Source organism: Triturus cristatus, chromosome 5_1 (genome assembly GCF_964204655.1).
Source record: "Triturus cristatus chromosome 5_1, aTriCri1.1, whole genome shotgun sequence".
NCBI classification, from domain to species: domain Eukaryota; kingdom Metazoa; phylum Chordata; class Amphibia; order Caudata; family Salamandridae; genus Triturus; species Triturus cristatus.
The window spans coordinates 8,588,966-8,613,318 of record NC_140587.1 but is presented as its reverse complement, the minus strand read 5'-3'; the positions used below and the strand labels follow the sequence as shown (position 1 = coordinate 8,613,318).

The window sequence follows — 24,353 nt, the reverse complement described above, 5'->3', positions numbered from 1 at the left end:
GTGCTTGCACCCCTTACTGTGGTATAGGCTACCTCTATCACTACCTTATACAGACACATATAAACCTATAAGTCACTCCTATGGCAGGCCTTGACAATCCTTAAGGCAGAGTGCTTGGTTTTATGTGAGAGGATGCCCAAGCATGATCTAAGCCCCTCTGAAGCATTCGGAAATACTTCCTTATGGCTGTTCTGTGATACAGCCATACCATATACTCTTAAGTGCATTATAACCTCGCGGTAAATGATAACTTTGGGATGGCTGCATCAAAACATGTTGTGTTTGGTGTCAAACGCTTTGGAATACTACTCCCCCATGCCAGTCCTGGTGGCGGGGGTAGCATTCCACCCTTCTAGAGGGAGAGACATGTTCACACTGGCTAAACCCGGTTAAAACTTTCCAAAGCCCTGGCATCACAAAATGGATGCCACTGCCACAGACACGAGTCTGGTCTCCTGCTACTGACCAAAACTCCGGCAGGGGAGGCCTGGACAATAGGTTTCCTGTCACAGGGAGGTGTTACCACCTCCCCAGACACGGAGATGTATATTGGGGCAGGGTGGGTGCATTCAGAGAATGCTTTTGAGACACTGCCTGGGGCACACAAGGTGTCCCTGTGCATAGCCCAGTTCAAACCGGTTGCAGGGGCACTCAGCCCCTGCTCTGGCATGAAACTGTACAAAAGGGAGGGGGTTGTAACCACCCCCACCCCAGGTCCACCCATAGGTGGGGCCTTAGAGTTAGTCAATTTCCTAAACTTAGTATAAGTATAGGAATCCAGTCCCTAGGACTTTATATTACCCTGGACGAAACTCTGCAACATATATCCTGGACCTTCGACTTTCTATCATGACTAGAAGATGGAAGAAATCTCCCTTGGGGTCAAGGAGTGACTCCCCTGCTTGGCAGGCAACAAAGAAATAACTGACCGGTCTGCAATTCTGTAAGCGGCCGCTGGACGCCAAAGTCTCTGCCTCCCCAGAGGTGGATTTCGAGACTTCACTGAGGCTACCCTGAGTCCACAGCAAAGCTGAGGCCCATGGCTATCTTGGGTAACGTGGAACCGTGACCCCTGGACACCGTGAACTTTTGCAGCAACAACACCTTCCTGGTCATCCTCGAAGTTGTGCTTTGGGCTTCGAGTAGCCCCAGCCTTGAGCACCTCCTGCACTGAATATTGTTGGCCTCCACACCACGAGTGACCCGTGGGCCAGCTTCAAGTGCGACCGCACGAGGCTTCTTTGCGATCACTAGCCCGTTGGCTAGCAGGTCCCCACAAAGGCAACTCCAGTTCTGCTTGGGCTTTTCTGGTTGCTCCAGACTTGCTCTTACTTACCCTCGTTGGGTGAATCCATCAGACCTTGCTGGTCTGTACCGCAGTCCTTTCTTTGATTTCCTGTGACTTGCCGTTGCCAAGGCTTGTTGGGTTCTTCCTGATCACTGACACTGCAGCATTCGACAAACTTCGTGGGAGAGCTCGAATCCGGCTCGCGGACTTCGTTGACACCTCCTGGACCTCGTGGCTGAAGAGTCAAGACACCCATCAACTCACCTGAAGCACCCGACATCTGTGGGCATTGGTCCATCCTGCTCTAGGTCACTGGCTAGTGACCCAGACTCTGTCCCCTCTTCACGGCAGCAGCAGTTCTTTGCAGGCTTCCGTTGGAATCGACGACGCGACCCAACACCAAAAAAAAAACTATGCACCTGGCTTCCCTGGGTGAGGTAACTCGAGTACTCCGGTGCTCTCGTGGGTGCTAACCCTAGAACTGTCTAAGTCCAAAAGGGTTTGGTCCTGACCCGATTAGAAGTGTCCCTAATCTTTAAAATTCCAACCGCGACATTGGTGTTTCTTATACCTAGTTACAAGTGATCAAGCATCAGTAAAAGCACAAATACACGTTTGGGTCCTAGGGGCGTACCAAAGCATATACCAAAAAGTGGTATAAGAACCACGACTGGAACAGGCACTAGGCCTATTGCCTCTTGAATCGCTGGGACCCCAAGGAACCACCCAAGGTAGTGACACAGGGGACCCAAGGGAGCTGTATGCAGTGTGGAAACACAACCGCGGGTTCCTATTATCTTCTGTGGGCAATGTCGCGGATGGAAATCTAGTAGCCAGGCAGAAATGTTAGCTTCAGCGATATCCACATCTGGGTCGGCTTCGGGGGTGGAGCTAGCAGGGCTGTCTAAAAAGACCTGTTTATTGACAGAGCTCCATTTCCTAATCATGCCTCCCTCAGTGGCAGGGAGCTTTTGGAAGATAGGAATGGAGACGGTAAATTTTATTAAATGGTGATCGGACCAAATGCACGGTGATATTGAGGGGGTGGAGACCGTGAGATGGGTTGTCCACACCTGGTCTAGAGTGTGACCTTTAATGTGTGTGGCTGAGGTGATATGGTGGATGAAATTGAGGTTAGAGAGCAGTTCCATCAGTTCGGTGGCATGGGGTCCGCCGGATTCATCGTTGCACCAGTAGTTAAGGTCTCTTAATAAAAGTATATTTGCATAGTTCATGACCAGGTTGGCCAGCTGCTCACTCAGTGAGAGGGGGAATGATGGCATGTGCCGTGGAGGTCTGCATATCAGGACACAGATTAGTGGCCCTGCACTGGAGTCAAGTTTGATAATCATGTCATCCGTAGCGGGGAGATTAAGGGGGGACATAGAAGTGAACGTATAGTCTTTATGGATGATGGCAGCTAGTCCACCACCCGCTTTTCCTGTCTGCATATCAGGACAAAGATTAGTGGCCCTGCACTGGAGTCAAGTTTGATAATCATGTCATCCGTAGCGGGGAGATTAAGGGGGGACATAGAAGTGAACGTATAGTCTTTATGGATGATGGCAGCTAGTCCACCACCCGCTTTTCCTGGGGTCCGATTCACATGTAAGATGTAATAATCGTCGGGAAGAGCAGCCAGAATGTTGCGAGTAGAGTCAACGTTTAACCATGTCTCGGTGATAAAGAGGTTATCAGGGTTATCCGATAAAAGGAGCAGGAAGATATCTATCTGGTGTTTGACGAGGGAGCGGGTGTTAAGATAGTGTATCCGTAGAGTGGTATTCTTCACCTGCGTAGGGGTAGATGTGTGGCCCTGGCAATGGGTGATGTGAAGGAGTTCTTGGGGTTTGCTCTGCCTTTGGAGGATTCCTGTATTTTTGAGATGTGCGTGGATGGCAGGGCAGAGCGCAAAGTCCCCCTGATGTAAGTTTCTTAGTTCCTCCGAGGAGTAGGTGATAATTTGAGCAGAGGAGCTGGCCCCTGGGCCCGTCCTGGCACGGATGAGCGCAGATCGGTGTGCCTTTTGCGCACTTCTGGTGCGCCGCCGGCGCACCCGCTGAGCGCGTCTGCTGCACTCCCGCGCTGTGTGGGACATTTAAAGCCCTTCCCCGCCTCTAACTCCTCCCCCACCCGGCGTGATTGGATAAGGCCGAGGGGTGTCCTAGGAGGGAGTGAGGGAGCCGAGCGATGCGTGCGAGGTGAGGTTTCTTAAGTGGTAATCATTTAAAAAGCAGCAGTGGCATGGGGTATCCATGTGAAGCAGATCCTACTCTCCTACAAAGGGTAAACCCAATATTAGTCACTGGGACCTGGGTAAAGGACAGTACATAGGAACAGTGGTCCCAGAAAACGACCATACAATTTGAAATTCACAACATAAATACAAAATATGAGACACAAGGTGTTTGCTGCTCGTAATGTTTAATTCACACTGAGCATTGGTCTGTTATTGACATGGTTCACATATTATTATATACAGTGATGTCCCTAGGTGGCGAAAGGGGAGGGGGTGCAGGTGGGGTGATTGTGATTCAGGTGAGGTTGGGGTGGTGACTACAAAGGATCAGTAGGCTATTACAATCCTTATGCCGGGGTCTTCATCAGGGCTGAGGTGTGGAGGTGGGTGAGGGGATCATAAGTCGCCTCTGTGATCACACGGAGTTGTCCCCACAAAACAGCAGCGCGCAGGAAACTTGAACATTCCAGCAGTATTTCAAACGCAGAATATTTATGTCATCATCAGCCGATTAATCAGGCATTAAACAGAGACAACTACCTTTAGAGTGCTGTTTTCCCACCCTCGGTTATAAGGAGCCACACGTGCCCCTACATATCTTCACCCTCTCCTCTGAGGCGATTTATGATCCCCTCACCCACCCCCACACCTCAGCCCTCATGAAGACCCCGGCGTAAGGATTGTAATAGACTACTGATCTTTTGGGGGTGAAACGTCGGCATTTCTCCATCAAGCCAGCTTGTACAACAGAGATTTAGTACTGTGTTAACTAAAACCATGGCTACACAAGCTTTCTGGTGTTAATTGTGATTAATAGGCTCGACCAACGAGCCACGTGTTTTCTAAGTAATGTATTGTTTTTATGCACACTACACTTTTGTAGTCACTACCCCAACCTCACTTGAATCACAATCACCCTACCTGCTCCCCCTCCCCTTGCACCTCAAAGGTGAGCTAGTGGTCAGGTGAGCACCGTGTCTCTAGCATTAAAGGCCCCTGTGCTCCCCACCCTTGCAGTGGGTCTCACCCCCATACTCACGTCCATGTAGCTCCTCAGAGGCTCGTCTGACGCTCTGGACACACTCAGGGAGGAGGAGTGTCCGCGGCCTCCATCATAATGAAGATTCCTTGTGAGGTGTTCCAGCAGCCCATGCTCCTTCAGACGCTGCCTCAGAGATTTGTGTCTCAGCAGAGGAACCCTGGGCGGAGGAGAGAGGATAGGAGGAGGAGGCATGAAGGCGCCACACAATGGCAAAATTTAACAACATGTGTTAGGGATGTAAAGGTACTTATAGCGCAAACCTAGATGAAAAAGAACAAGGTGCTAGACGAGCAGGAGGACTGGACACATGTAGGAGAGTAGAATCTGCTTCATATGGGTACCCCCGCTTTTTGCTGGTGTTTCACTGTTTTTCGACCTTAGTCTGGCTGTGGCCCTGCTAATCAGGACCACAGCCTAGCTGCTTCCTCTCTAAAATGGTTTCCATGTACATTAGGAATATTTCTAATTGGATTCTGGAGTGCCTTATAAGTCTCTAGGATATGGTATACTATGTACCTAGGGCATAGGTACCTCAGAGTTCTACCAGGGGCTGAAGCATGTATTATGCCACCCCTGGGAAGCACTCCAAAATGATACCACAGGTCTGCTACTGCAGCCTGGGTAAGGTGGTGCTTGCACCCCTTACTGTGGTATAGGCTACCTATATCACTACCACTGCACACACATATAAAACCTATAAGTCACTACTATGACAGGCCTTAACAATCCTGAGTGCTTGGTTTTTATGTGAGAGGGTGCCCCTGCATGAGCAGAGCACCTCTGCAGCGTTCGGAGTACCTCCTCTGATGCTGTTTGTGGTGCAGCCTGACCATATACTCTTAAGTGCATTATAACCTTGCAGTAAATGCTAACTTTGGACTGGCTGCACAGAAACATGTTGTGTTTGGTGTCAAACGCTTTGGAATACTACCCCCCCCCCCCTCCCCCCGCCAGTTCTGGTGGTGGGGTTAGCATTCCACCCTTCTAGAGGGAGAGACATGTTCACACTGGTCTACCCGGTAAAGACTTTCTAAAGCCCTGGAATCACAAAATGGATGCCTCTGCCACAGACACAGGTCTGGCCTCCTGCTGCTGACCGAAACTCCAGCAGGGGAGGCCTGGACAATAGGTTTCCTGTCCCAGGAAGGTGTAACCACCTCCCAAACAGGCAGATGTGTATTGGGGCTGGGCGGGAGCACTCTCTGGTGCTTTGAAGTCCTGCACTGGGGGCACACTTGGTGTCCCTGTGCATAGTCCAGTTCAAACAGGTTGCAGGGGCTACCTGCCCCAGCTCTGGCTCGAAACTGGACAAAGGAAATGGGTGTAACCACCCCTCTTTCCAAACCCTCCCATAGGTTGGTCCTTAGAGTATGTCCAACCCCCAAACTTAGTATAAGTATGGGAACCCAGTCCTTGAGACTTTAGATTACCCTGGACGAAACTCTGCAACATATATCCTGGACCTTCGACGTTCTATTTCAACTAGAAGACTGAAGAAATCTCCCTTGGGGTCAAGAAGTGACTCCTCTGCTTGGCAGGCACCAAAGAAGCAACTGTCTGGTCTGCAATTCAGAAGCTCCCGCCGGAGTCTCTGCATCCCCAGATGTGGATTTCCAGACTTCCTCGAGGCTACCCTGAGTCTACAGCAAAGCTGAGGCCCGTGGCTATCATGGGTGACGTGGAACCATGACCCCTGGACACCGTGATCTTTTGCTGATCCATCATCTTCCTGGTCTTCCTCAAAGTTGTGCTTTCGGCTTCGACTAGCCCTAGCCTTGAGCATCTCCTGCACCGAAGATTGCTGGCCTCCACTCCACAAGTGACCCGTGGACAAGTTTCCAGTACGTTCGAGGCTCCATCGCGATCGCTAGCCCATTGGCTAGTAGGTCCCCACGAAGGCAACTGCTCTTCAGATTGGCTTTCCTGGTTGCTCCAGATGTGCCCCGACTTTCCCTCGCTGGGTGAGTCCCCCAGACCTTGCTGGTCTGCACCGACGTCCTTTCTCTGATTCCAAGTGACTTGCCATTGCCAAGGCTTGTTGGGTCCAATCTGGTCGCTGTCAACTGCAGCACTCGACAGACTTCTTGGGACAGCTCAAATCCAGCTCCTGGTTGTTATCGACGCCTCCTGGACCTCGTGGCTGAAGAGTCAAGACACCCGTTGTTGGACCCGGCCTCGTGGCGTGGTCCTGAACCCTCCTACCAGACCAAACGGGGGCAACCCCAACCCTTCGGGGTCCCCCTGGATTGTACCCCGCTACCCGCGCCAGCCTTCGTGACGCGGCCCACCCCCGGCCTCGGTCCCAGCGAAGCCCCGACATCGAGGCGCCAAGATCCGACCAGGGGGGGTCGAGTGGCCACTCCACAGATCCCGGAGGAGGAGAGTTTCGATGGGGCCTCCCGCCGTCCGCCGACGCCTGGTTCCGATCGCCCTCCGGCCTCCCTGGGCGCTGGCTCCCCCCCGCTGGGTGTCTGGACTCTCTCATCCCGGCCCCTCCGACCCCCCCAGGCGCGAGGGTCCGGACATCAAAGGGCTCCAGACCTATATCTGGGGCAGCCCAAAACCAGGACAGTAGTTGTATCCTGGAGTCAAGAGCCCTGCTGATCGGATCGCGGCTGACCTTACAGAGAGAGACTCATTGCCTGGAACTGGGAACTCGAGCCCTGCTGACTGCGTCGCGGCTCCCCCTTGCTGAGAAGAAGACCCTCACGGAACATCGGAGCCCTGCTGACATCGTCACGGCCCGACCTCGCTGAACTAACCATCGGAGCCCTGCTGACTTCGTCGCGGCTCGACCTCGCTGAAGGAACCACCAGAGCCCTGCTGATCTCGTCGCGGCTCGACCTCACCGGAGCAACCCCTCGAGCCCTGCGGACGACGTCCCGGCTCCCGGAACCCCCCCCAGCTCGAGGATTGAGAGCTGGGCGCAGGGTGTCCCCGTACCAGGCTGGTACTGAGACTGTCCCGCTACCCCGTCCCTACAAGATCCTAAGACTCTTTTGGATCCCTCGATCCGCCTGTAAATATTGCCACGGAGACCTGCCTTTAATACCGATAAAGACTTGTGAGAATTGATACCCTTGTTGTGTCCCTTTGTGGTGGTGGGATTGCTTGGCTGTTACGATTATAGGAGAAGGACCTCGCCCAGGAGGCTTCTCAGCGGCGCTCGGCTACTTCCCTACGGAACGGTGGCTCTCGGGGTGGTCAGTCCAACACCATCTGACTCCCCGGAGATCGCCCTTCTAACATTGGTGGCCAGCGGTGCAATCCGAGCCCGACGCAAATCGTACAGCGAGTAACTCACCCACTACCTACCCAGACACAGAGTAACCATGAGCAACCAAGAGACCACCCCAACCGCGGAGTTCCAACAAGAACGGTTGGAGGAATATACCCATAAGGAACTAAAACAGTTTTGTAAAGACAAAGGCATCGTGACCACCGGATTAAACACAAAAGAGGACCTGCAAAAAGCCCTAAGGGCCTGGGTAGAGTCCGAAGCGGCTTCACCCCAAACCGAAGAAAACCCGGTGCCAAACGTGCACCTGCAACCGACCGCAGCCCCAGCAGATGGGAGAAGAACCAGCATGGAGACCGGCCTCTCCCGGGAAGAGATACGAGAACGGGAGAGGGTCCGGACCCACGAGTTAGAGCTCGCCCGACTCCGCCTGGACGGCGAACTCCTTCTAGCCGAAAAGAATTTGGCCTTAGAGCAACTGCGGTTGCAAGAAGAAATAGAGGAGAAAAAGCGGCACCGAGAACTGGAAGAGAGGAGGCTAACCCTCGAGCATGAGCGGGGCCTTAAAGAACTTGAAATTAAGTCCAAAAATGGAGAGACCGGCACCCCCGGAAACAGGGACACCCCTCCACCGGCCGAGGCGAAAGTACATATCCCCAAGGATGTCGTCAAAGAGTACTACAAGAACGACGACATCCAACAATGGTTCAAGGCCTACGAGGTAGCCATGACCGCCCATCGGGTACCCCGAAAAGATTGGGGTGCCGGCCTATGGGGACGGTTCCTCAGCGAAGGCAGAGACACCCTGCTACAGCTCCCAGACGAGGTGATGACCTCTTATGACCATATGAAGGAGGCCCTGCTCACCCGCTATGGTCTCACCTCAGAGATGTACCGCCAGCGCTTCTGGGACTGCAAGAAGCTCCCCGGTACCACCTGGGTAGAATACGTAGACTTTTTCAGCAGAGCCCTGGAAGGGTGGATCAAGGGCAGCAAAGTCACCTCCTACGAACAGCTGTTCGACCTCATTGTATGGGAGCACCTCTCCAACAACTGCTTCATCGAGCTGAGACAGCACCTCCTCGACAGCAAGCTGACCGAGCCGCGGAAGCTCGCCGCCGAGGCCAATCGATGGGTGAACACCCGGGTCCCTCGGAACTCGATGGGGGAATACCAACGGAACACCCCGGGGCCCCCCCACCAGCACGGCGGAGGAGAAGGATCGAACAGGAACAGAGACTTTCCAGCAGGGCCGCCCCGGAGTCCTCCCCGGGTACCGCCCCCGAACCGCACGTCCCCGTCCCTCGCCCGAAGAGGGGCCCCCCTAGCCCGACCAGGGCCTCGACCGACGGTAACGTGCTACAACTGCCAACAGCCAGGGCACTATGCCAGTGACCCGACCTGCCCCGTGAACCGACGAGCCGGGACCACCGGGCCACCCCCCCGCCAGTTGGCGGCCGCTGCCCTGGGGGAAGGGGGAGAAGATGAAGAGAACTACGACGCCGGGCCAACCGAGTGGGAACCCGCCGCCATGACCTTGGTATGCCTGGGCAGCCGGGAAATGGTGCCCCGGGCTCCCATCCCGAGCAACACCCAGAAGTACCAACAGTGGGTCACCATTAATGGACGCCGGGCCGAAGCCCTCTGCGACACCGGAGCCAGCGTGACAGCCGTCCGCTGCCACTTGGTGACCCCCGAACAGATCCTGCCTAATGTACTGTGCCCCGTCCGGTCGGCAGACAACACCGAGAGCTTGTGCCAGATGGCCCGGATTCCCTTCGAGTGGGGGGGAGTGTCGGGCATGCTGAAGGTGACCGTCCGCGACGACGCCCCCGTAGACTGCCTCCTTGGGAACGACCTGGAAAGTTCCCCCTGGGCCCACGTCGAGCGCCGAGAGCATCTGGGAATGCTGGGACTGCCCGAGTGGGTCTGCGCAACCACCCGGTCCACGACCGCCCGGGCCATCCGGCCGAGCATAGCTGCTCCCCCCGAAGAGCCGGAGTGGCCCGAACCACCACCTCCCTCCGTCGAAGAAGAAGCCGACGCTGAGTCCGGGCCGCCAGAACTCACCCCGGACGAGGTCGCCGTGCTCGGCGACCTCCCCGAACTCGCCCAATGGCGCCAAGAAGGTGGCCCCACAAGGGAGCAGTTCCGCCAAGAACAGAAGACCTGCCCCTCCCTCGAAGGGACCCGACAGCAAGCAGCCGCCCAGGCCACCGGAGATCAAACGGGGACCCACTGGGTCTATTGGGACAATGACCTCCTCTACAGCGAGCAGAAGACCGCAAAACTGGGGGCCAGCCGAGTGCTGGTGGTCCCCCTCCGATTCCGAGACTTCCTCCTCAATCTGGCGCATGATGTGCCCCTCGCCGGGCACCTGTGGCAAGACAAAACCTACAGCCGCCTGGTGACCCACTTCTACTGGCCCCGAATGCGGAAGGACGTTGACAATCATTGCCGAACCTGCCCGACCTGCCAAGCCAGCGGGAAGAGTGGGGGAAGGGTCAAAGCCCCTCTCCAGCCCTTTCCAATAGTAAACACCCCGTTCGAGCGAGTGGGGATCGACATCGTGGGGCCCCTGGACCCCCGAACCTCCCAAGGACATCGCTTCATCCTCGTCCTGGTCGATCATGCCACCCGATACCCTGAGGCCATCCCTCTCCGAACAGTGACGGCCCCCGTGGTGGGCCGGGCCTTGATGGGAATCTTCTCCAGAGTGGGTTTCCCCCGGGAGGTCGTGAGCGACCGAGGCACGAACTTTATCTCAAAGTATATGCGGTCCCTGTGGCAACAATGCGGGGTCACCTACAAGTTCACCACCCCGTACCACCCCCAGGGGAACGGACTAGTCGAACGATTTAACCGGACGTTGAAAGGAATGATCAAGGGCCTGGAGGAGCCCCTGAGACGCAAATGGGACGTCCTGCTGCCCTGCCTCCTGTTTGCCTATCGGGAGGTCCCGCAGAAGTCTCTGGGGTTCAGCCCCTTCGAACTCTTGTACGGACACCCTGTCCGAGGCCCCCTCAGCCTGGTCAAAGAAGGCTGGGAGACTACCGTCCAAGATGCTCCTCCCGACGTCTACCGGTACCTCCTGACCCTGCGGAATCAAACCCGGAAATTCAGGGAACTGGCCGAAGCCAACCTCGAGGCCAGCCAGGAGGAAATGAAACGCTGGTATGACCAGAACGCCTCCTCCATCGAGTTCGAGCCAGGCCAGCAGGTCTGGGTCATGTCGCCCGTTGACCCCTGTGCTCTCCAGGACAAATGGACCGGGCCCTTCAAGGTGGTAGAAAAGAAGAGCCCCGTCACCTACCTGGTCGACATGGAGTCCCCCAGGAACCCCCTCCGGGTTCTCCACGCCAAAGAATGTCCTAAAACCATTGTATTGTATGTGTCAGAGAGTTCACAATGTAAAACCCATTCCTATTGCATGTGTCAGGGAGTTCACAATGTAAAACCCAATCCTATTGTGTCAGAGAGTTCACAATGTAAAACTCATTCCTGTTGTATGTGTCAGAGAGTTCACAATGTAAAACCCAATCCTATTGTATGTGTCAGAGAGTTCACAATGTAAAACCCATTCCTATAGTATGTGTCAGAGAGTTCACAATGTAAAACCCATTCCTATTGTATGTGTCAGAGAGTTCACAATGTAAAACCCATTACTATTGTATGTGTCAGAGAGTTCACAATGTAAAACCCATTCCTATAGTATGTGTCAGAGAGTTCACAATGTAAAACCCATTCCTATTGTATGTGTCAGAGAGTTCACAATGTAAAACCCATTCCTATTGTATGTGTCAGAGAGTTCACAATGTAAAACCCATTCCTATTGTATGTGCCAGAGAGTTCACAATGTAAAACCAATTCCTATTGTATGTGTTAGAGAGTTCACAATGTAAAACCCATTCCTATTGTATGTGTCAGGGAGTACACAAAGTAAAACCCATTCCTATTGTATTTGTCAGAGAGTTCACAATTTTAAATCACTTTGTCAACAGCATAATATTATCCTTAAAGAGAAAAATTTAACTCTTTCTGAGACAACTTCTAGTAGAAAGAACATGTGGGCAGAGGCGAAGCCCCTCACTTAGTGTTACTTTTAAAAGCTCCCAGAAGCCCTCCACAATGGCTGCTCTGACAAGACACGTCGGAATCTAATGAAACGAAAAAACATGCTTTGTCGGAGGGGGTAACTACACCCTATCCTGCTAAGGTAATACTTGTCAGCAGCCTTTAACAGGTAATAACTAGCCCACCAAAAAGACATGTTGGCTTTAACAAATGTAACCAAGGCTTTTCACAGTAAATAATTTAGACATATTGCATTTGTAAAGACTTAATAATATACTGATTAGACCTGTGGTATCAGCGCCTTGAGACCCTAGCGGGTGAGTAGTCACGCTTAACAAATACTGATAGATTTATTTATTGATTGCCTGCTATCAGATACACCTTCTCAATAAACCTTCAAATTATTATTGACTTGTCACCAGAACCAACCCAGGCCGACCGTATTAGGGATAAACTTAACAGAAGTCACAATCTCTGCCCAATCAATTCCAGTGTAAAGGAAGATTGAAATGTGAGTGGAGCCAACGTCTATTTCTCAGCAGCAAAGTTTGACAGGTGAGTGGAGCCAACATCTCCTTTATAGCAGCAAGGATTGACATGTGATTGGAGCTGATGTCTCTTTCTCAGCAGCAAAGTTAGATAGGTGAGTGGAGCCAACTTCTCCTTCTCAGGGCGAGAAAGCAAAAGACACACAATTGATGGACGGAATGCAGAACAAATAAAAGCATTCACCCCCAGTAAAGAGATCTGGGTTAATGTATGACATTGTTCTGCATTCTGTCCATCAACTGTTGTTTTTGAACTTCTCCTTCTCAGCAGCAAAGATCAGCATGTGAGTGGAGCCAACATCTCCGTCTCAGCAGCAAAAATTGACATGTGAGTGGAGCCAACGTCTCCTTCAAAACAGCAAAGACTGACAGGTGAGTGGAGCCAACGTCTATGTTGGACTTGGCCCTTTTTGCAGGGTCATCCCTAAACTTTGTGCCTTCCTCCTGCATTTTCTCTGACCTGTTGTTGGCTGTTTTATGACTCTGGGCACCTTACCACTGCTGATCAGTGCTAAGGTGCATATGCTCTCCCCATTGTAAATTGCTACATTGATTGGTGTCCATGTTTGGCTTATTTGGTTTACTATCAGCCCCTAGTAAAGTGCACCAGGAGTGCCAGGGCTTGTAAATGCAAATACCGCTGGTGGGCTTGCAGCACTGGTTGTGCCACCCACAGAAGTGGCCTAGTAAAATGTGTCTAGGGCCTGCCATTGCAGACCCTGCGCGCAGTCTGGTACTGTCGCGCTGACTGCGCAAGTGCCCCTACTTGCCAGTCCCTAAACCTTCCCTTAACTACATATTAGTCACCCCTCTGGTAGGCCCAAGGGCAGGGTGCATTGTAGGCATAAGGTAGGACATACCCTGATATGTGTGGCATGTCTTAATAGTGAATTACAGCCATTTTCGTTTTTCACTGTTGAAGGCTACCTGCTCTCCATAGGCCAGAATGGGCTGCTGGAATTACTACACGCTGTAATCCCAGTGGACTCATAGAGCATGGTAGAAAGTCAAGTTTAGTATGCCTGAACTCAGGATAATAAAATACTTCTTTTAGTAAAGTTTATTTTAATATCCTGTTTTTGTAAATACTACTTTTAGAAAGTCAGTATTTACTGACCTGGCCATTTCAGTCCGCCTCTGCTGTGTGTGTGTGGGTTCTGCCTAGTTACAGTGGGGAGCAGGGCTGGGGAATTCCAGGAGACAGACTGGCTGCCAGGTGGTGGGTAGAGAGATTACACCAGGATGGGTGGGAGGAGTACACCTTGACTCTGAATAGACCTGTGCCCTGCCACCACAATGCCGGCTCCGTCCCCTGTGGAGCGGCTGATGTTCCTGCCCTGCTGCTGAAAGGAAAGAGCAGAGTCACCACACCAAAGTGCTCCAGAACTGGACTGAGCCAGGCCCAGGCCCCTTGGCGACAAAGAACAAAAGAATTGCTGTATAAAAGAAGGAGCCCTGCTCCTAAGAAATCAGATCCTGTTTGCGCCAAGAAGAAACTCTGCCTGAAGAGAAGGACCTGGGAAAGCTGCATGGAGGACTACTGTCTCTAAGCCTGAGAGACTGGCCTGTGGTGGGTGCCTTGCTGCTAAAGGAAAGAAGACTGAAGAAGAAACTTTGATTCAACTTGTGCTTATCAAACAATCTCCAAGGGCTTGCTTGTGAACTTGCCCCCTGAACTGCGCCCCAGGAACAGTGGGCGCTACCTTTCCCCTGGAAGAAGAGAAGCTGCTGGAGGTGATTCTGCCAACGCTGACCCCAGAGAACCTGTGTGCCCCTCATCTGTCTGAGCACCGCGACTTCTGCCACCGGGGCTGCTGTGAGCACCGCAAAGGCCTGCCTACCTGGCCCGAGCACAGCAAGCAACTGCCCCCCCGAGCCATAGCTTGCAAAGTAAGGAAGAGACTAACCAGGCTCCAAGCGCCGAGCCTCTGCGACCCCCCCTGGCCGTGGAGACCACTGTAAGGACCTGTAACGCACTGTTCATCACCTGAGCGAAGCCGACAGCGCTGCGACGCGCTAGAAATCACCCCGAGCTGCCCCTCCTTCTGCCAACCTCGTTATGTGCCTGGGACCGTCCTGAAGCGCCCCACGAAGCATCACCGCCCACTGACCACGAGGGACGACAACGCGACGTGGGACACTCCTGTGGGGACCCCTGAGGCTGCTACGACCCTTTTCCCCAAAGAATGAAGGCACTGTGAGCCGCGCGCCTTGGTACGACCCGTATGTTGCTTTGTTCGGGCCGTACTGGCGCTGTCGTCCCGCTCCGCTGTTCACGCGTGAAGCGTGAGCTTTGTCTCCATTCGTATCAGCTGTGCGAGGCGACCCGTGAAGGTACGATCCGTACTCCATTGGATATATAGGCCGTTGCTCACGCGGAAAGCGTGAGGTTCAGCAAGAGGCGTACCGGACGTGTATGACGCGTACCTACGAGGGTACGGTCCGTATGGCTCACATCCAGTGTACGCGTACTCATGCGAGAAGCGTGGGGAACGGCACGACGCGGCCAAACAGCGGTACGAAGCGTACCGGAGGCGCTACGAAGCGCACAACACCCCAAAGAAGCCTATTTTAGGTAGAAAAGTGCCATCTTAAGAACTGTGGACTGCCTAAAAGCATTGAAAGTAACTGGAACCTCATTTAAGTGAAGAACTGTATTTTAACCAGCCTGCTTGAAGAAATCTTTTATATAAAGACCTTTATTTTTGCATAAATACAGCCTTGTGTCTCTGTGTGGTGGGGTGGTGATTATTGTGTGGGACATCTTGAACGCTTAACCTAATGCCCTCTGGAATCTAGCCTGACTGCTCGCGCCACGTTACCTAGCGGGTGAGCAGGGGTTATTTTTAAAGAGGTAATCCTACGCCCTGACTTAGAGGAAAGGGTCCCTGCTTGTCGCATGTGCATACCTGCGCCAACCAGAGACCCCAGATTCTAACAGTCTACTTTCAGCAGCATAGATTGACATGTGAGTGAGGCCAACCGCTCTTTCTCAGCAGCAAAGATTGACAGGTGAGTGGAGCCAACATCTGCTTCACAACGTCAAAGATTTACAGGTGAGTAGAGACAACGTCTTCTTCTCAGCCGCAAAGATTGACATCTCGGTGGAGCCAACATCTTCTCAGCAGCAAAGACTGACAATTGAGTGGAGCCAACATCTCCTCCTCAGCAGCACTTCTTAAAATCTTCTTATATTGATCACATAAGGTCTGGTGACATTTGTGCTGTCAAGCCAGGCCTATTAATAAGAGGTTTCTATAGGATTTAGAGGTGGGAAAAATGCATCCAGATTGAAAGCAAGGCTCTCAGAGCTCTGCTTCCATTTTAGTGTAGTGCTTCATCGTGACCTCAAGTCGGGCATCACATGGAAGACCCCGGGGGTCACAAGGGCAGGGCAGCATCTTCTAACTCTGGCAGCTGCCAAATTATGATGTGGGAGAATTACCCCTTCGTTGAGTTTCTTGATTATCCTATAGTGGACAAAGGCATTTCACCACCATACTTCACGACTCACTGCCTGTGCTGTACCCACACTCTGAACTACTCCTCTAATCCTTGCCAAACTATAACTATGATTTGGAAAAACATTGCTCTTAAATCTCTTACCTGTTGGTCTGCTCTCCACTGAAAGGCTTTTCAAAAGTCCTTCCTCTCCTCTTTCTAGCGCCCTCCACTCCCCTCTATGGCTCTTTACACTCCCTTTAGCGCCCACCACACCTCTCTATATATCAGACCACTTACCTGTAAAGTTCCTTCCACTTCCCTCTGTAGCTCCTTCCACTCCTCTCTAAGCTCCTTCCACTCACCGGTATGGCTCCTTCCACTCACATCTATAGCTCCTTCCACTCCTCTCTATAGCTCCTTCACTCCCCACTATAGCTTCTTCCACTCCCTTATTTAACCCGATATAGCTCCTTCCATTCTTCTCTACAGCTACTTCCACTCCCCTCTGAAGTTCCTTCCACTCCCCTCTATAGCTCCTTCCACACACATCTATAGATCCTTCTACTCCCCTCTGAAGTTCCTTCCACTCCCTTCTATAGTTCCTTCAACTCCCATCTATAGCCCCTTCCAGTGCTATCTATAGCTCCTTACACTCCCCTCTATAGCTCTTTCTACCCATCTCTAAACTCCTTCAACACACCTGTAAAGGTCATTAAACAACCCTCTATAGCTCTTCCAACTCTTCTCTATATTTCCTTCCACTACCCTCTATAGCTACTAACACTCCCTATAGCTCCTTCCACTTCTCTCTATAGCCTCATCCACTCCCCTCTATAACTCCTTCCACTCCCCTGTATATCTCCCTCCAGTCCTTCTGTGGCTCCTTCCACTCCCCTCTATAGCACCTTTCAATCCTCACTATCTCTCCTTCAACTCTACGCTCTAGCTGCTTCCACTCCCCTCTATAGCTCCTTCCACTCCCCTCTGTAGCTCCTTCCACTCCCCTCTATAGCTCATTCCACTCCCCTGTATAGCTCCTTCCACTCCCCTCTATAGCGCATTCCACTCCCCTCTATAGCTCATTCCACTCCCCTCTATAGTTCCTCCAACTACTCTCTATATTGCCTTACACTCCCCATAGATCCTTCTACTCTTCTTCTCTATATTTCATTTCACTTACATGTAAAGCTCCTTCCACTGCCCTTTGTAGCTCCTTCCAACCCTCTCTATAGTGCCTTCCTCTCACCTGTAAAACTACTCCCCTTTGTAGCTCCTTCCACTCACCTCTAAAGGTCCTTCCAATCCCCACTATAGCTCCTTCCACTCCTCTCTAAAGCTCCTTCACTCCCCACTATAGCTTCTTCCACTCCCTTATTTAACCCGATATAGCTCCTTCCATTCTTCTCTACAGCTACTTCCACTCCCCTCTGAAGTTCCTTCCACTCCCCTCTATAGCTCCTTCCACACACCTCTATAGATCCTTCTACTCCCCTCTGAAGTTCCTTCCACTCCCTTCTATAGTTCCTTCTACTCCCATCTATAGCCCCTTCCATTGCTAGCTATAGGTCCTTACACTCCCCTCTATAGCTCTTTCTACCCATCTCTAAACTCCTTCAACACACCTGTAAAGGTCATTAAACAACCCTCTATAGCTCTTCCAACTCTTCTCTATATTTCCTTCCACTACCCTCTATAGCTACTAACACTCCCTATAGCTCCTTCCACTTCTCTCTATAGCCTCATCCACTCCCCTCTATAACTCCTTCCACTCCCCTGTATATCTCCCTCCAGTCCTTCTGTGGCTCCTTCCACTCCCCTCTATAGCACCTTTCAATCCTCACTATCTCTCCTTCAACTCTACTCTCTAGCTGCTTCCACTCCCCTCTAAAGATCCTTCCACTCCCCTCTGTAGCTCCTTCCACTCCCCTCTATAGCTCATTCCACTCCCCTGTATAGTTCCTCCAACTACTCTCTATATTGCCTTACACTCCCCATAGATCCTTCTACTCTTCTTCTCTATATTTCATTTCACTCACATGTAAAGCTCCTTCCACTGCCCTTTGTAGCTCCTTCCAACCCTCTCTATAGTGCCTTCCTCTCACCTGTAAAACTACTCCCCTTTGTAGCTCCTTCCACTCACCTCTAAAGGTCCTTCCAATCCCCACTATAGCTCCTTCCACTCCTCTCTATAGCTTCTTCACTCCCCACTATAGCTTCTTCCACTCCCTTATTTAACCCGATATAGCTCCTTCCATTCTTCTCTACAGCTACTTCCACTCCCCTCTGAAGTTCCTTCCACTCCCCTCTATAGCTCCTTCCACACACCTCTATAGATCCTTCTACTCCCCTCTGAAGTTCCTTCCACTCCCTTCTATAGTTCCTTCTACTCCCATCTATAGCCCCTTCCAGTGCTATCTATAGGTCCTTACACTCCCCTCTATAGCTCTTTCTACCCATCTCTAAACTCCTTCAACACACCAGTAAAGGTCATTAAACAACCCTCTATAGCTCTTCCAACTCTTCTCTATATTTCCTTCCACTACCCTCTATAGCTACTAACACTCCCTATAGCTCCTTCCACTTCTCTCTATAGCCTCATCCACTCCCCTCTATAACTCCTTCAACTCCCCTGTATATCTCCCTCCAGTCCTTCTGTGGCTCCTTCCACTCCCCTCTATAGCACCTTTCAATCCTCACTATCTCTCCTTCAACTCTACTCTCTAGCTGCTTCCACTCCCCTCTATAGCTCCTTCCACTCCCCTCTGTAGCTCCTTCCACTCCCCTCTAAAGCTCCTTCCACTCCCCTCTACAGCTGCTTCCACTCCCTTTTATATCGCCTTTCACTCCCCTCTATAGCTCCTTCCACTCCCTTTATAGCTCCTCCTACTCCCCTCTACAGCTGCTTCCACTCCATTCTATAGCTCATTTCACTCCCCTTTATAGCTCCTTCCACTCCCCTCTATAGCTCCTCTGACTACTCCCTATATCTCCTTCCACTCCTCCCTATATCTCCTTCCACTCCCCAATATAGCTTGTTACACTAGCCTCTATATCTGCTTCCAGTCCCTATTATATCTCCTTCAACTCACCTGTAAAGCTCCTTCCACTCCCCTACGTAGCTCCTTCCTCTCATCTCTATATATCCATACACTCCCCCATATAGCTCCTCCCACTCCCCTCTATAGCTCCTTCCACTCCCCTCTATTGCTCCTTCCACTCCTCTCTGCAGCTCCTTCTACTCCTCTCTATAGCTTCTTCTACTCCCCTCTATGGCTTCTTCCGCTCCCCTGTATAGCTTCTTCCAATACTCTTTACAGCTCCTTTCACTCCCCTCTATAGTTCCTTTCACTCCCCTCTATAGCTCCTGCCACTCACTTGTAAAGCTCCTTCCACTCATTCGTAAAGCTTCTTCCACTCCCATCTATAGTTCCTTTCATTCCTCCCTATAGCTCCTTCCATTCCTCTCTAAACTCCTTCTAATCACCGGGAAAGCTCCTTCCACACTCCTCTAAAGCTCCTTCCACTCCCCTTTATAGCTAGTTTCACTCCCCTCAACAGCTCCTTCCACTCCCCTCTACAGCTCCTTCCACTCCCCTCTACAGCTCCTTCCACTTCCCTCTGCAGCCCAATCCAAACCACTCAATATCTCCTTCCACTCCCCTCTATAACTCCTTCCAATCCCCTCTATAGCTCCTTCCTCTCCCCTCTACTGCTCCTTCCGCTCCCCTCTATAGCTAATTCCAACCCTCTCTATATTATCTCCCACTCCCCTCCCTAGCTCCTTTCACTCATCTCTAAACTCCTTCCACTTATCTGTAAATCTCCTTCCAATCCCCATTATAGCTCCTTCCACTCCTTCCTACAGCTCCTTCCACTCCACTTTCTCGCTGCTTGCACTCCCCGATAGAACTGCTTCCACTCCCCTCTATAGCTCTTTCCACTCTTATCTATAGTTCCTTGCACACCCCTCTACAGCTCATTCCACTCGATTGTAAGGCTCATTTCACTCCCTTTTGTACCCCCTTCCATTCCCCTCTATAACTCCTTCCACTCCTCTCTCTATCTCCTCCCACTCCCCTCTATAGCTCCTTCCACTCCCCTCTATTGCTCCTTCCACTCCTCTCTGCAGCTCCTTCCACTTCGCTCTATAGCTCCTTCCAGTCACCTGTAAAGCTCCTTCCACTCCCCTATGTAGCTCCTTTCTCTCATCTCTATATCCGTACACTCCCCTATATAGCTCCTTCCACTCCCCTCTATAGCTCCTTCCACTCCACTTTATAGCTCCTTCCACTCCTCTCTGCATCTCCTTCCACTCCTCTCTATAGCTTCTTCTACTCCCCTCTATGGCTTCTTCCGCACCCCTATATAGCTCCTTCCAATACTCTTTACAGCTCCTTTCACTCCCCTCTATAGTTCCTTTCACTCCCCTCTATAGCTCCTGCCACTCACTTGTAAAGCTCCTTCCACTCATTCGTAAAGCTTCTTCCACTCCCATCTATAGTTCCTTTCACTCCTCCCTATAGCTCCTTCCATTCCTCTCTAAACTCCTTCTACTCACCGGGAAAGCTCCTTCCAGACTCCTCTAAAGCTCCTTCCACTCCCCTTTATAGCTAGTTTCACTCCCCTCAACAGCTCCTTCCACTCCCCTCTACAGCTCCTTCCACTCCCCTCTACAGCTCCTTCCACTTCCCTCTTCAGCCCAATCCAAACCACTCAATATCTCCTTCCACTCCCCTCTATAACTCCTTCCAATCCCCTCTATAGCTCCTTCCACTCCCCTCTACTGCTCCTTCCGCTCCCCTCTATAGCTAATTCCAACCCTCTCTATATTATCTCCCACTCCCCTCCCTAGCTCCTTTCACTCATCTCTAAACTCCTTCCACTTATCTGTAAATCTCCTTCCAATCCCCATTATAGCTCCTTCCACTCCTTCCTACAGCTCCTTCCACTCCACTTTCTCGCTGCTTCCACTCCCCGATATAACTGCTTCCACTCCCCTCTATAGCTCTTTCCACTCTTATCTATAGTTCCTTGCACACCCCTCTACAGCTCATTCCACTCGATTGTAAGGCTCATTTCACTCCCTTTTGTACCCCCTTCCATTCCCCTCTATAACTCCTTCCACTCCTCTCTCTATCTCCTTCCAGTCCCCTCTATAGCTCCTTCCACTCACCTTTAAAGCTCATTTCACTCCCCTTTGTACCTCCTTCCACTTCCCTCTATAGGTACTTCCAGCTCCATATTCAGCTCCTTCTACTCCCCTCTATAGCTCCTTATCCTCCCTATAGCTCCATCCACTTCTCTCTATATTGCCTTTCATCCCTTCTGTAGCTCCTTACACTACCCATTGATCTTTCCACTCCTCTTTCTATATCTCCTTGGAGAGGTGTGGTGTAGCAGCCAGGGCAGCTGACTTCGGAGCACAGGGTTCACAGTTTGATCCCCGCTCCGGCGGCAGCTCCGCTCAGCACCATGTGACTCTGGGCAATAGCTCACTTAATTTCCACAATGGCCCTCAGCGCCTTGAGACCCATAAGGGTGAGTAGTTTGCACTTTACAAATAAGGATTTACATTTACATGCTCCTCTATAGCTCCTTGCACACACCCCTATAACTCCTTCTACTCCCCTCTATATTTCCTTCCACTCCCCTCTGTAGCTCCTTCCTATCCCCTATAGAACTCCTTCCAGTCCCCTCTATAGCTCCTTCCACTCCCCTCTATAGCTCCTTCCATCCTCTATACAGCTCCCTCCTCTCCTCTATATAGCTCATTCCACTCCCCTTTAAGCTGCTTACACTTCCCTCTATATCTCCTTCCACTCCTCCCTATATCTTCTTCCACTCCCCAATATAGTTCCTTCCACTCCCCTTTATAGCTTCTTCCACTTCCCTCTATAGCTCTACTCCTTCTTTGCTATTTACACTGCAGCCACTCTCCTCCCCTTAAATCCATCAGGCAGCAGGGAGGTTTGCTTTACTGTAAAACATTATTAAATGAAAGACAAGACCATCTTCGCTGCCACTGCTCTGCAGAGATCTGCAGAGTGTAGAGACGCAGAGATCACAAGGGTGAGGAAACGTAGAGAACCCTAGAGGAGAAGCAGAGATCTGCAGACTGAGGAGAAGCAGAGATCCCCAGAGTGAGGAGAAGCTGAGACACCCAGAGTGAGGAGAAGCTGAGACCCCCATAGTTAGGAGAAGCAGAGATCTCCAGAGTGACGAGAAGCAAAGATCCCCAAAGTGAGGAGAAGCAGAGATCTCCAGAGTGAGGAGAAGCAGAGATCAACTGAGTGAGGAGAAGCAAATATCTCTAGAGTAAAGAGAAGCAGAGATCCCTATAGTGAGGAGAATTGGAGATCCCTAGATTTAGGAGAAGTAAAAATACCCACAGTGAGGAGAAGCAGAGATCTCCAGTGTGAGTAGAAACAGAAATCTCTAGAGTGAGGAGAAACAGAGATCCTCAAAGTGAAGAGAAACAGAAATCTCTAGAGTGAGGAGAAACAGAGATCCTCAGAGTGAGGAGAAGCAAAGTTCCCCAGAGTGAGGAGAAACATGTCCCCAAAGTGAGGAGAAACAGAGATCCCCAGAGTGGACAGAAGATGAATTCACTACAATAAGGAGAAGCAGAGATCCCCAAAGATACAAAATCTAGAGCTCTCCAGAGTGAGGAATAGCAGAGCTCTCTATAGTGAAGACAAGATCAGCTTTTCAGTGAGTTGAAAAATAGATCCAGGTGTGAGGAAAAACCAACCACAACTGCTAGTGTGAGGGGAGGCTAAGAATCCCACAAAGAGGCAAAGCAGATTTCTGCATAGTGGGGAGAAGCAGAGCTCCACAGAGTGAAGAGATGCAGAGCTCGGCTAGAAAGAGGAGCAGCTGAGGTACACAGAGTGGAGGAAACCAGACATCCCCAGAGTGAGGACAAACTGAGGTCTCCAGGATAAGGAGAAGAAGATATCTACAGAGTGAGGAGAAGAAGTGATCCCCAATGTGAGGAGAAGCAGAGACCCCCAGAGTGAGGACAAACTGAGATCTCCAGGATGAGGAGAAGCAGAGCTCTCTAGAGTTATTTCAAAGTGAGCTATCCAAAGGGAGGAGAAGAAACAGAGATCCCCAGAGTGAGGAGAAGAAGATACCTACAGAGTGAGGAAAAGCAGAGATCCCCAGAGTAAGGAGAAAACGAGATCCCTGGAGTGAGGACAAACTGAGGTCTCCAGGATGAGGAAAAGCAGAGCTCTCTAAAGTTAGTTCAAAGTGAGCTATCCAAAGGGAGGAGAAGAAGCAGAGATCTCCAGAGTGAGGAGAAGAAGATATCTACAGAGTGAAGAAAAGCAGAGATCCCCACAGTGAGGAGAAGCTGATATCCCCAGAGTGAGAAGAAGAAGAGATCTATAGATAAAGAAGAAGCAGAGATCCCCAGAGTGAGGAGAAACAGAGGCCCCGATAGTGAGAAGAAGCAGAGCTCAGTAGATTAAGAGGAAGCAGAGATCCCCAGAGTGAGGAGAGGCTGAGGTCTCTAGGGTGAGGAGAAGCAGAGTTCTCAAGACTCAGGAGAAGCAGAGATGCACAGAGTGAAGAAACACAGAACTCCCTAGAATAAGGAGAAGCTGATGTACACAGTATCCAGGAAACTAGACATCCCCAGAGTGAGGAGAAGCTGAGGTCTCCAGTGTGAGAAGCAGAGCTCTCCTGACTCAGGAGAAACAGATATATTCAGACTCAGGAGAAGCATATATCTCCAGACTCAGGAGAAGCAGAGATCTTCAGATTCAGGAGAAGCAGAGATCTCCAGACTCAGGAGAAGCAGAGATCTCCAGACTCAGGAGAAGCACAAATCTCTTGAGTGAGTTTAAGGTGAGCTATCTAAAGTGAGGAGAAGCACAGCACCCCACAAATGAGGAGGAACAGATGCCAGAAAGAAGATAAGCAGATGTGCCTAGAACGAGGAGAGGCAGAACACTCCTAAATGATGGGAAACAGTTCCCAGATGACGAGAAACAGAAATTCCAGAATGGAGATAAGCAGAGCTATCCAGAATGAGGAGAAACAATGCTACTTAGACTGAGAGGAAGCTGACCTAACTTGAGTGAGGAGAGAAAGCGCTTCTTAGGTACTCACTTGACCAGCGCGTGGGACAGGGCCCCCAGCAGGAGGAGCAGCAGCCACCTCATGGCTCTTGCAGCGAGTGTGCTTGAGGACAGACCTCTGCAGTCGAGGGAAGGTGACTGGTTACCTTACGTCTCAGATGTAGATTTGTACTTGTAACTTTCTCTTATCTTATATGCCAGAGCAAACATGGAAAGAACCCTGTCTCCTTCCCCAAGGTGAACGGACAGCAGTGTTTAGCTGACTCTATTGGCTGATGTCCAAGTGTGTGGGGACGTCATGGCGTGTAGTGTTGTCCTTAGATTAGATGTTCATAAAACCTCTAGTGGGCTTCACTCTGACATTGGCCAAGGCAAAGGTTCACAGAGCTCTCT

General features: G+C 51.2%; 1 protein-coding gene across 1 annotated transcript in view; it reads right to left on the bottom strand.

Annotated features, from left to right (window-relative positions):
- The window catches only part of LOC146829942 (pepsin A-like), a 257,499-nt gene extending 233,378 nt beyond the window's left edge, over positions 1 to 24,121 (bottom strand). Inside the window, exons 1-2 of the mRNA XM_085604204.1 lie at positions 23,992 to 24,121; positions 4,567 to 4,726 (exon numbers count right to left, since the gene is read on the bottom strand). Of these exons, the coding sequence (XP_085460330.1) occupies positions 4,567 to 4,726; positions 23,992 to 24,044 (213 nt within the window). The 5' untranslated portion in view covers positions 24,045 to 24,121. The remainder of the gene's footprint in view (positions 1 to 4,566; positions 4,727 to 23,991) is intronic.
- Between the last annotated feature and the right edge of the window lie 232 nt (positions 24,122 to 24,353).